Below are 14010 nucleotides of genomic sequence, written 5' to 3'. Positions count from 1 at the left end.
TCGTCGCGCGGTGAAAGCGCAACACGCCGCGAGCGGACTTTATCTTCTGATCCGTATTAATTTATATATTCTGAGTAGTATACGAGAATGTGCGAAAAATAATATACTACTGTGAGATATTACAAGTACATCCTGAGAATTTACGAAAAATAATATACTACTGTGAGATATTACAAGTACATCCTGAGAATTTACGAAAAATAATGTACTATTAGAGATGTTATAGAAATGTTCCAGGTATATTATATACGGTACGTATATGTACAGTACGAGTACAGAACATTCGAATAATATCATGTGCTGTATGGGTTACTACTAGACGCTTTCAACTACTAAGCAAACCTGCTCGCAATCCTATTTGAGGAATTAATTCTTTTATTAATTTTTCATTTAGAGCGAGTAGTCTCCTCATACTACTTATTTTTTGACCTAAGAAAAATAAGAAATAAAAGTAACTACTTGTATAGAAACGTGCAACGTTTTTGGCATTTCTGCATTGAACAAAAGAAGGCACAATATCTGCTTGCAGCACATCCAGTAATATCAAAATGCAAACGCAACTCTATTTTAAAACATGCACTGACAAAAATCAAGGATTCAAAGTTAACCTGACTAAATACGTTTAATTTACAATCACGTTTTTAATTGAATTATTTTATATTTAAGACAAGCATAATAATATTAACAAATTCGTGTAATTTACAACAATATGATTTTATTGATACATTGAATTTAGGAAATAGTAAATTTTATTATGCTATCTAATGTATAATTGACCCAAATAAGTAATAATGTCGAGGAAAATTAATATAATTAACAAGATGATGCAAGATTAATTAAAAATATTTATATTTATTTAAATTGTGAATAAATAAATTATAAACAGATAAAATAATCGCTTTCTAAAGAACATGGTAATCTTATATTTACTTATTACGCTTGATGCAAAATACAATATAATATTCAGGTAATTTAATTATGTCAATTAATATTTTCTGCACGAGCAAAATATTTACTTGATAGATTTGACTAACTGTACTATATTTACTTGTATTTTTTCAATCATATAATTATATTATTCGTTTTATTTTCCAATCATATATTAGTCGTGAAAATATATTATCTGTTACGATATACGAATGGTATAGTTTAATAAATCTTTGTTAAAATTAAATACTTGTTAATTAAATATTTATTTTCAAAAAAATCAATTATTGTATCTATATATCAAAACGTGACAGTTTTGATTAAGAAATACTTTTGTAAGGAAAGCCCTTTCGAACCGAGGTTAAGTGGGCTTGGTGTCAGGATTGAGGGCAGCCAGAAAGGATTTCCACAGGGACGAGTAATCATAGGAACACACAACTTGAGCACAGGACTTTATTCCGATATAATTAGAGCCGCGAGTCTTACGTGCGAACTGGTCGGCGCTTTTTCGTTCTTTCGGAGTTTAAAATATATACTTTAAAACTTTTAATATAAACATGTTATTAAAATTGCAGGATTGTGCGCCGGATATTCGTTTGCGTATTTTATTTCGAACTCTCCTCATAATGACTCCTATCAAACTTTTATATCTGAAGAAAAATTTTCGCGCAACTTATCCTCGTTTCTTTAAGTTTCTTATAGTCAGAAATAAATTGCAGACAAGTCATTAATATAGGATTAGGTGCGGTCTTTTACCACCTTCTACAAGGGAAAATCTCTCGTGCGTAAAATAAAGGGATATATACCGGGAGCTCAAACGCAAACTCGGACGACGGTGACATTTAGAGAGCGACCACTGCTTAATTACAAGCGGATCGTTAAAAATTGCTCGCTAAAATGAGCGCCACAAAGTGAACGTGCTTCTACATCGTAGGATCCCCGGATCGTTCCACTGGAAGAAAATAATTAGGAGAACGAATAATTGAATTCATCTTGAAAAGTTGGAGAATTTCGAACGAAGATCTCAATTCCAATCTTGGGCGTGATATTACGCACGGAGATCTGCGTCTGACCTTTATAGCCTTTATTTTTTTAAATTTTTTTTTAGCAGTAGCGCAGAGACCACGAAAGCTATCGGTCTCCTCGAAAGTATAATAAAGATTATTCTCTCTCTGTACTGACCCGAGTCGTGTATCCTACCCCGAGATCCTGACATTACCGAGAACGTTCATAACAAGATTTGTCAGACTTGAAACACAGTTCCGGTTGGAGTAGTAAAATCCCCCTCTACACCTAATTAAATCGATTCGATTTAATTTTTGATGCTATATGCATCTAAATAACTAAAGAAATTATTGCGAAAAGTATTACCTCAGCCAGGGTTCGAACCTGGAACTTCCTTCATTCCGTGAAGGTGTCGTACCAATTCGACCACCGAGACATGTGGTGATATTTATCGCAATAATCTATTATTAGTTGTAATATTACGCGTACTTTCAGCCAGAGTGATTTAAAATTCGAAGTATAGGCTCCAATGGAAATTCACGAATATAGAAAACGGACTAACTAAGAACCAGGCGCGGTAAATGATGCGCGAAAGTTTTATTTTTATTTGCATTTTACAACCTTATCTTCCAAGATATGTAATTAAAAGATACTGGTTGGAAGATATGTAAAATAGAAATAAAAATAAAACTTTCAGGAGATTTTACCACTCCAACCGGAACTATATTTCAAGTGTGACAAATTTAGTTGGCGCGTAGTCAAGGTTGGAAGATAAGGTTGTAAAATGCAAATAAAAATAAAACTCACGCATCATTTACAGCGCCTGGTTCTTAGTTAATAGCCCACGCGTAATCGTGGGTACCAAAGTGGGTTATATCCGTGTTTATTTTTCCCAGAGCCGTTTACTCTTGCAACATCGAGATACAATATATATAAGCCCGTAGACTGGCATACATTTAGTTATTCTGTTCCAGTCAATCAGAGAAGAGACATCTTTCAACGCAACATGACGGACTCAAGGAAAGATATACCTTTCTATTATTCGCCAAGCGGTGACACGGAGGAGGATAAGGTCAGTCCTATACCATTCTCCCTTTTCTTCTTTTTTAATGATGTTTTATTTATGACAGGCGGAATGTTCGTATCATTACTAGTAGAATAATTAAAAAGACGTATTCTATCATTCAAAGTGTCTAAAGAAAATAACTTTTCCGTGCTTACAAAATAATTTAAAATTTTTGGAATTTCGTATCGGAAGATGCCTTCGAAAATATCGTGCATGACATCAAAACATATATTTTCAATAACGTGAAAACTGGAAATTGTATTGAAAATACATTCCTCTTGGAATGTACCATGAGTATTTGAGGCGCAATCAGCAGCATAATTTAAGCGAGTTCTTAATATTTCAGAATCTTCTGATATTTAATTTTGAAGAGTGATTTTATCAGCTGAACAAGCTCTACACGAATATAATGAATTAAAACTTTTGGAAAAACCAAAAATTGTGTGGAGCCCTAAGTTATCTCCTACAATACCTGCTAACGCAAAATATATTTTATATTGCCTACACTGAAAAAAAATTGCTAGATTCAAGAAAAATTAATTTGAATTAAGAAAACCATTGTTTTGACTATTTGCAAGAAAATTATTTTCATAATTTGAAACATTTGTATTTTTAGAAAGAAAAAAAACATTTATTAATGTAGAAAAATTATTTCTTTAAAGTAAGTAAATGTTATTTATTAAACAAAAAGTATATACTTCAATTGAATAACTAATATTTTAAACTATAAAACGCATTACAAAATAAAAGAAATTTTGTTTTTCAAATAAATATGCAAATTTTTAAAATAAGTAAATCTTTTTTTTTAATGAATCAAAAGGTTTGATTTCTGCAGTAGTAATAAGAAAATATATTTTTAAACCAAAAAACTGCTATTTTGAACCAAAAAAATCATTTTTTGTTTTAAGTAAATTGTTAGTTGAATTAAATAAGCAATACATTTTATAAACCTTCAATAACAAAATATATTTTCAAATAAAAAAACTCATTTTTCAAAAAAGAAAATATATTTTCAAAATAAAAAAATTCATTTTTAAATGAAAACCATAATTACTAAATTTGAAAAACGATATCATTTTTTAAGTAAATTATTTTTTTCTGTATAATAAGAAAGTTAATTTATAAATCTACAGTAACAAAATATATTTTTAAATAAAGAAACTCATTTTTCAAAGTAACAAAATATATTTTCAAAATAAAAAAATACATTTTTAAATAGAAACCATGTTTATTAAATTTGAAAAACAATATCATCGACACAGAGTAGGTACTAGTACGGGGACAACACTGATTGTCATATCATATTCGCGGCGTGTTTCTTTCGTGCCGCGGTCGTTACCTCCGGCGCCGCTCGAGCGAGAATTTCTCCAAGTCCAATTCGGTCTTTCGACACCGACTCGTGGCAGTGCTGTGTTCGTATAAGTTACACGACGGTGGCGATCGACTACGAGCGCGAGCGAACGGGAAACGATGCTCCCCGCATCGACTTCGTCGTACGTGTCCCTTTCGTGTACGTATTCCACAAACGTTTTACACATTCGTACAGACCAAGCAAAACGCGTTTGCACGTCCGTACGTATCGTTCGTGTCGCTCGGCTCGCCGAGCGCACCGCACCTCTTATAGTACCCAACCAGCCGGCCGAGCGATCGGCGACGCACGGTCTTACGCACGGTTGCTTACGAGCGCCGGAGGCGAAATATCGAGACCATCGGGGCTTGACTGCTGAGAGCGACGACGACGCGAATTCGATTACCGTACGGGATATCCGGCAGCCGGTCTCGGGGGTCGACAATACGCCACGTTGACGCAAAGCGAGACGAATGACACCATAATTCGGGGTACTTGTAACCGAGAGGCACAAACGCGGTTATTACCTCCGGCGTGGGCTCTAGCGAAAAGTCCTCTTGCGGCGTGTTGCTTCCGCGCCGCGGTCGTTACCTCTGGCGCCGCTCGAGCAAAAAGCTTTCTAAGTCCCCTCGCGACGTGTTGCTTTTGTGCCGCGGTCGTTACCTCCGGCGCCGCTCGAGCAAAAAGCTTTCTAAGTCCCCTCGCGACGTGTTGCTTTTGTGCCGCGGTCGTTACCTCCGGCACCGCTTGAGCAAAAAGCTTTCTAAGTCCCCTCGCGGCGTGTTGCTTTCGCGCGGTTGTTACCTCCGGCGCCGCTCGAGCGAAAATTTTCTAAGTCGACCCAATACATGCCCAGTACTGAGCCGACTCTCGGCCGTAGATTACTAAATCATAATATTTTTATTTCTTTCATTGAAGAAAATATATTTTTATATTTTTTATTATTACAGATTTTTATAATTATTTGTCTACATTAAAAATATATTTATTTTATATGCAAGTAATTAATTTACTTACTTGAAAAAATAATTTAATATATTCAGATAAGTCATTATTTTATTTGAAATAACTTATTCTTTCCATTAAGCTTTGATTTATTTATTTTAATATAATTGCATGTTTAGTAAACCAAAGTATCTATTTTTTCAAATAAAGAAATTCAGTTTGTAAATTTAATAAAATATTTATTTAATTTATTATATTAATATTTAAAAAGGCAATCTTTTTCATGTTAAAAAATAAATTGCTGTTTTTGAGAAAATATTATTTAAATTAAAATTTTTATTTGAAGAAAATTAGTTACTAAAATCAAAATACTTTTATTTCTTTCATTGAAGAAAATATATTTTTATATTTTTTATTATTACAAATTTTTATAATTATTTGTCTGCATTAAAAATATATTTATTTCACGTGCAAGTAATTTATTTACTTATTTGAAAAAAATAATTAAATATATTCAGATAAGTCATTATTTTATTTAAAATAACTTATTCTTTCCATTAAGCTTTCATTTATTTATTTTAATATAATTGCATGTTTAGTAAACCAAAGTATCTATTTTTTCAAATAAAGAAATTCAGTTCGTAAATTTAATAAAATATTTATTTAATTTATGATATTAATATTTAAAAAGGCAATCTTTTTCATGTTAAAAAATAAATTGCTGTTTTTGAGAAAATATTATTTAAATTAAAAATTTTATTTGAAGAAAATTAGTTACTAAAATCAAAATACTTTTATTTCTTTCATTGAAGAAAATATATTTTTATATTTTTTATTATTACAAATTTTTATAATTATTTGTCTGCATTAAAAATATATTTATTTCACGTGCAAGTAATTTATTTACTTATTTGAAAAAAATAATTAAATATATTCAGATAAGTCATTATTTATTTGAAATAACTTATTCTTTCCATTAAGCTTTTATTTATTTATTTTAATATAATTGCATGTTTAGTAAAGCAAAGTATCTAATTTTTTTAAATTAAGAAATTTAGTTCGTAAATTTAATAAAATATTTATTTAACTTGTTTTATTAATATTAAAAAAGGCAATGCTTTTCATGTTAAAAAATAAATTGCTGTTTTTGAGAAAATAATATTTAAATAAAAAATTTGTATACTTAAAAACAAAAAAATAAAATGTTAAACAAATATTTCCAATATTTAAATAAATATTTGCAAGTATAAAATAAATTCTTTATAAAGTTACAAAATATTTCTTTAAATCAAGGAAATAATACTAAAATAAATATAATTACTTAATATAAACAAATTTTTTTTTCAGTGTACTATTAACGTTTACAACTAAACCATTACTTTCTAGATCCTTAATTTTATTTATTAGATTACAAAATATAGGGGAGACCGGGGCTAAACCGCCAGTTTTTTTCGGTGCCGATTTTTAACAAGAAAATAAATAATTTTAGTTAAATGTGGTATACCACTGTAAAGAGTGAACCTTTAGCTACAAAATTTATATAGGAAATTTTTATCTATGTTGCTTTGTTTAACCGGTATAGAGCAAAAACGACAACAGTGGAAAAATTGAAATCTCAAAAATGCCGGGGTTGAACCGCCACCCCCCCGGGGCTAATCCGCCACACTGCATTTTCAATACATATACGTACATCTAATCCTGAAAAATGATAGGATACATTTTAATAATTGTTTTTTAAGAGAAAAATATAAAAATTTATTTAAAATTTTTATGCAAAACATTATTAAAAAATAATTGTTTTACCTATTCCATAAAACAATTTAGGCACGTGAATACAGAGGTTAACCAAATCGTAAACTCCCCAACGGCACGTCACATTGTCAACGCGGGCAACCACGGAGAATACGCGTGACGGCGTTCCGGTGCCATAGGATCAGCGCGGACTCTCGAGCAACCTAACCAAGCCGCGTTTCTCGCGGGGGAGCGATAAATAGCGACAGGGGGGTTAGAAAAGCTCGCGGTGGAGCGCGACCATTTTACCGACTCGACGGCGTCTTCGCGCCGATTCCTCGACGCGCCGACGACGACGACGACGACGGCCATGACCACCACGACGACGACGGCCACGACCACCACGACGACGACGGCCACGACCACCACGACGACGACGGCCACGACCACCACGACGACAACGGCCACGACCACCACGACGACGACGACGACGACGACGATGCCCACCACGACGACGACGACGATGACCACCACCGACACCACCACCACTACAACGGCGGCGACAGTGACGCCGAGACGATGCGGCGAACGCTGGACGATGCGGTCGCACGCGCGACTGTCACTGACACAACGACCAACAACGACGATTTACCGCGGCCGGGAGTCGGGACGATCTACAGCGCGCGCGGCATGTCAACTCTCGCGCGGAAATCGCGGGATCTCAGAGCCGTGCCGTGCCTCGCCGTACCTCGCCGACGTGCCGTGAGCGTGAGCGATCTCGAAAACAACGGTCCGCCATCTTTTCGGTCGGCCCGGGTCGGCCAAAACACTCGTTTTGCGACGATACGTGCGTACCATTTCCCTCCTACACAAACTGACGCACGTGCAAGGGAAGACAGAATCACGCTCGAGGGAAACCTAACCTGAAATCGCCGTGAGCTGAAGTCGTGCGCCCGGCGCGCCACAGTGACGAGACTGGCGGACCAGCCCCGGGTGCTTACTGGCGGATAAGCCCCAAACATAAGTTTCAGGTTTGATCGCCCACGAAATATTAGACATCAACGATAATGAAAAAACTACACTGGATTCGTGTTCAGCATGCATTACTCTTTATAATCACGTACCTCGAGATTTGGAGAGCAAACATTATTGCAGATATTACAATATTTCCACGCGCAGAAAATTTCACTTTTACCTTCCGAAAACACGTTTGCCCTCGTAAAAATCATAACACGGCAGGTAACCTGCCGAAACTCCGTTGGTCACATGGGTACCATAAGCAGCGTTTACAATGTTAATAGCGAGTTCGCACAATATACAGGTTCCGAGATATTTGATTTGGCGGTTCAACCCCGTTGGCGGTTTAGCCCCGGTCTCCCCTACTTTTGTTTCCTAGCTGTGAATGATCCTTCACATTGTGTAATTGAAGCAAAAAGATATTTTCAAGCATACTTGAATATTCATTTGGGGAATATAGTAGGAATAGTACAATATACGGCACCAATTTTATGTACCCCACTGTGAGAGCCAAGAGGATTGTTAATTTCAAAATCATCGAAATATAGTAATAAAGGCAAAACAATTTTTTCTGCATATTGCTCTTCAATAAGTTTCCAAACAGTTCCATCAACAATAGAAGTTAATATGTCATTAAAATTACTTTCACACGTGTGTTTTATTATCATCTGTAAAATATTTAGTAACTGTAAGAATCTGCTTAATACAAGTCTCAAAGGAATAAGTTGTAATGATTTATTTGTTACATGCATGCCTATGTGTGTTTTTATACGTTTTGGATGTAATGCAGTGGCAATATCTATAAACTGTGGCATAATTAGATAACCGCGTTGTATAAAGTATTGTAAGGTTTTTGATATAAAACAGCTTTATTGTCAGGATAGCAATATATATTCAAATGTCAATTACAGGGCCTCCGGTGATATTCGCCGATATGTCGCTTCAACAATTACACAGTCTCAATATATACGCACAAATACTCAGTCTTCAACAACTACACAGTCTCAATAAATATACGCGCAAATACTCAGTCTTCAACAACTACACAGTCTTAATAAATATACGCACAAATACTCAGTCTCAATACATATTCACTTCAACATATACATGCCTTTCTCATAGGCTTTCTATAATACAACTTATTCTCACGTTGGCCTCATCGCGACTCCTCACTTCGACTATTCGCAAATCCTGTTCCTCTTTCCATCGCTACTAGCGCCTCGCTGCTAGTGCCAAATATCCTACGTCACTTCTCAAATCGTCGAATCCCTATATCACCGCATCGATAACTTAGCTCTCTTATTAACCGTTACAATCTGCCGCTTACAGCTCGGCCGTCCTGACATTATAGTTCGTCCCGAACTATTCGTCTGTACATACAATTATATATATATATAAATATTTATCAACCATTATTGTGGCACGTTCTATAATTATCTACGCTATTACGCTGCAATATTTTTACATTGTCCTTTTATTAATACAATAAATTATATATATATAAAAAATATTTATCAACCATTATTGTGGCACGTTCTATAATTATCTACGCTATTACGCTGCAATATTTTTACATTGTCCTTTTATTATACAATAAATTATATATATATAAAAAATATTTATCAACCATTATTGTGGCACGTTCTATAATTATCTACGCTATTACGCTGCAATATTTTTACATTGTCCTTTTATTATAAGCTTACATACTAACGCAATTATAATACAATAAGAATTCATGTATCCTCTGATACCTGTGGTGCCATTTCTTTCAATCTTATCCAAGGCTTTATTTTGTCTGCTGATAAAATAGTATTTAATGGTTTCTGCGTAAGACCATATCCAGGTACATCCGTCACAACATATCTATTCTTTCGCAACACACGCGCGATTTGATATGAGCCCTTAAATTTCGGAAATAGTTTCTGATTAACACCCGGTTTGTGTTGCAGTACTTTAATTAAAATTAAATCACCCTCTTTATATGTTGTTGGTTTCTTATGTCGTTTGTCATATTGATTTTTATTATATTCTTGTACCGCACGATTAACTATTTTTGCCGTATCTCTAGCTTTATTACGTTCTTGTTCAATATTTTTATCAATTGCAATCAACTCATCTATATGTCGTCGAAGATCTTTATCCGATTGATTTTTTTGATCATAACCTAAAAATACCATACTAGGCGTAGTATTTATTGACTTATGGAAGGTATTATTTAAAATATATTGTACTCTACCAAGTTTACTAGCCCAATCACTTAAATCATCAATAATTTTAGATAGTGTTGATTTCAAAAATCTATTTACACGTTCTACTGCGCCATTTGCCCAAGGTGAGGCAACCGCTGTCATTATATGTTTAAAACTGCGCAAATAAATTCGAAGAAAACGCCGTCCCGCGGTCACTAACTATCCTTTCTGGACATCCGAATAAATTAATTAAAGTTGTAAGAAGTACCACAGTGTTATCCGAAGATACAGATCTGCACGGATATAACCAGACGAACCTAGTATATGCATCCACAACTACCAGAATATACTTATACTTTTCCGCAGTTTCTTCTAAAGGACCAAAATGATCTACATGTATAGTATGTATAGGAACGGGTACAATATCGACAAGCTCCATTTCTCCTTCCGTCTTTCCTGCAGCTATAGTATTACTAAGACATTTTATACAGTTTTCTATATATTGTTTAACTCTTAATTTCATACAAGTGAACCAATAGTACTTGAGAATTCCCTGAATAGTTTTGTCAATGCCAACATGGCCCATTTCATCGTGATGAATTCTAATAACATTATTTACCATATTATCTGGAACAACAAATAATTGCTTATCTTGATAATTTCTAAAAACCAAGCCATTAATTAACGAAAAATACTTATTTTCTTCTCTAGCTCTGATGCAATTTCCTTTAATTTAAGATCAGTCAATTGTTTATACATTATTTCATCTTCTACTGACATACTATTAACGATCATCACGTTTCGACTCAAAGAATCCACATGCACCATTTTTTTAGACATACGATGTATCAAGTCATACTGATAATTTTGTAGAAATAAACTCCATCTCGCAATTCGGGGATTAATATTAATTTTCTTCATTGCCATAACCAGAGAATTACAGTCCGTTACAATTCTAAATCTAATACCCTGCAAATATACATGGAATCGCTCTACTGCCTTTACTATTGCTAGAGTTTCCAACTCAAAACTGTGATAATTTTTTTCGCAATCAGTTGTTGATTTACTAAAATACGCTATCGGACCAAAATATCCCTCGCTCTGTTTCTGCAACAGTATCGCACCAAAACCATGACTACTCGCGTCTGTATGAAGCTCCGTTTCTGCTCTCGGGTTATAAATTCGCAAAACCGGCGGAGATACTAACTCCCTTTTAACTGCTCCAGTGCACTTTTACAATTAGTATCAAAATCGAATTGAACTCCTTTCTTGAGCAAGTTTTGTAGAGGCTTTGCTTTCAATGCAAAATCTCTAATAAATCTACGGAAAAAATTACATAAACCTAAAAATCCTTGAAGTTCTCTTACATTACTGGGTGTTGGATAATCTATTATTGCTTGAACATGTCTTTAATCGTGTGGGGAATTGTTACCGCCATTTCTCCCTAGCGTAGAGTGGGGGAATCGAGAGCCTTTTCTTGTTAGCGTGCTGCCTGCGTGCAGCGTTAGATAGATCAGACCTTGTTCAGCGCTCGACCGAGAAGGTTCTTAACGTACTTAATAAACCTGTTCTTTTCCAACCATTAATTTTGTGTGGTCTACCATTTACCCTCATCACGTCTACAACGGATTGTGGATCCGTCCTGGGATCAGACGAGAGTCAATTTCCCACATTGGTGACCCCGACGTGATCGGCAGGAAGGAAGTCACCGGATTTGCCGGCAGCCGATTGGGCATTACCGCACAGCGAGCAGGGAGGAACCTGGACGTCTTCGTCAAGGAAAACGAGGCGACACACAGCCAGGCTTCGGCAAGAACGAGCGTTTCCGCGAGCCCACGACGTTACGAAAGCAGGCGCCGGCGCGCGGAACAACGTGCGGCGGGCAGTAGCAACGTGCATAGTGCACCGCTGCAGAGGACGTCGCCACGCAGCTTCGTGGCCATCCACCAGCACGGGAGTGCTGCATCGCGGCCTAGAACGCCGCTACGAATGATACGTAGCCATCCACCACGGGCACGCTGTATCGTAGCTGAGAACGTCTCATCGGCGGTGCCAGTAGCAGTGGGCGCATACGAGGACATCGTCGTCATCGGCAGCCGTAGATCCAGTGTCTTCAACGGTCGAGGTACAACCGGGAGGTTCGGCTAGTGAACAGTCTAAAAAAAAAACATTTTTGCTTGGCGCGTTGCGCGTACCGCCATTGCATCTCAGAATTTTCGAACCATCTTATGTTCGCGCGTGTTGGTGCAAGTCCGCGCATGTCAGTTGCCGCCCAGGCAACGCTCTCGTTCTAGTTCGCGCGTCCAACGTCGGTAAAACAGCAGAACGCAGCGCAACGCGACGCGATCGTCTTTTCGAGCAAAATAACATCGCGCAACGCGACGCCGTTATCGTCACTACCGAGTGTGATCGAAATTATCGACTTCGCGAGCGATAATTTAAGAACAAACCGTACAACGCGTACGCACCACGATGCCGTCCCCCACGATTGAAGAATTGCAGGAGCAGGTAGCGCAAATGCGGGCCGCGCTTCAAAACGTGCAAGGGCAAGCCGTTGTAGGGCCTCCGCGCGTTGATGCGTATCGGGTTCCGAAAATTCCACCGTTCCTAATCAAAGACCCGGTTATATGGTTTATTCAAGTCGAAGCTACGTTCGAAACCACGCGTATAACCGATCAAAAAACTAAGGCACATTACGTTATTATGTCACTGGATGCGGAAGCTATCGCTTGTTGTAGAGATCTCATCGCAGAGCCTGATGAACATGAACCGTATGACAAATTAAAGGCGCGCATAATTGAAAACTTCTCGGCGTCAGCCGAAAGTCAACTGCGTCAGCTAATTAAGGGGCAGGTCTTGACCTCTGGCAAACCGTCGCAAATTCTCGGCAGATTACGTAATCTGAATCCGGACAAACGTTGTGACGACGCGGTTTTGAAAACAATTTTTTTTGAGTATCTTACTCCTTACACGCGCGGAATTTTAGCAACTTCCGAGTGCACAGAATTGGACAAGCTAGCCAAAATGGCCGACAAGATAGCCGAAACATCCAGCGAGTCTACCTACTGCGCGGCTGCGTCTAGTAATGAATCAACATTGTCCGCTGAAAAATCACAATCATCCGATTTAGAAAGCAAGGTCGACCGCCTTGCTACCGAACTCGCAGCTCTCTCGACATTAGTCAAGCGATCGAGCAGGTCACGTACCGACAGCGGTTCGAGTCAAAATCGCGCGCGTTCTAAAAGCAGATCCAGACTCTGTTGGCCTCACAGAACCTTCGGAGATAAGGCGCGCGCATGCAAGGGCACCGATAAGTCCCCGTGTTCGTGGCCGAAGTGCAAGGCCATTACAAATGAGAAAGAAAATGAGAAGGGGGAATAGTCGGGTCTGCCAAAATGGAGGCGAATGAAGCAGACCCCAATTCATCGGTACGTCTCCACATTCGCGATCGTCTCACAGGGGAACAATTTCTTATTGACACGGGCGCAGAAATCTCATTGCTTCCAGTCGGTAGCGCCGTCAAGCAAACTCCCAGTAATTTTAAATTATACGCAGCAAACGACACTCTAATTAATACGTATGGGCAGTCATTTCGAACCTTGCACCTCGGCATACGTCCACTCACGTGGAAATTTTGTGTAGCATCAGTACCGTATCCAATCATTGGGGCCGATCTGATCAAACACTACGGTCTCCTGCCTGATCTTAAGCATCGCAGGCTTATCGACCCAATAAATAACGCGTTTACTCGAGGCGTGGTTAAAACGGTTTCAAGCTCA

The 14010-nt window shown here is 37.2% G+C and overlaps 1 protein-coding gene across 1 annotated transcript; it reads left to right on the top strand.

The window, feature by feature from the left end:
• Positions 1-12703: 12703 nt before the first annotated feature.
• Positions 12704-13612, top strand: LOC139786073 (uncharacterized). Its single transcript, XM_071725236.1, has one exon. It carries the CDS (start codon positions 12704-12706, stop codon positions 13610-13612), a length of 909 nt encoding a protein of 302 aa, XP_071581337.1.
• The last annotated feature ends 398 nt before the right edge of the window (positions 13613-14010 follow it).

Source organism: Temnothorax nylanderi, unplaced genomic scaffold (genome assembly GCF_030848795.1).
Source record: "Temnothorax nylanderi isolate EJ_2023f unplaced genomic scaffold, tnyl_v1.0 TNYL_tig0948_pilon, whole genome shotgun sequence".
NCBI lineage: Eukaryota > Metazoa > Arthropoda > Insecta > Hymenoptera > Formicidae > Temnothorax > Temnothorax nylanderi.
The sequence above is the reverse complement of the archived record's forward strand: the minus strand, read 5'-3'. Positions and strand labels throughout refer to the sequence as shown.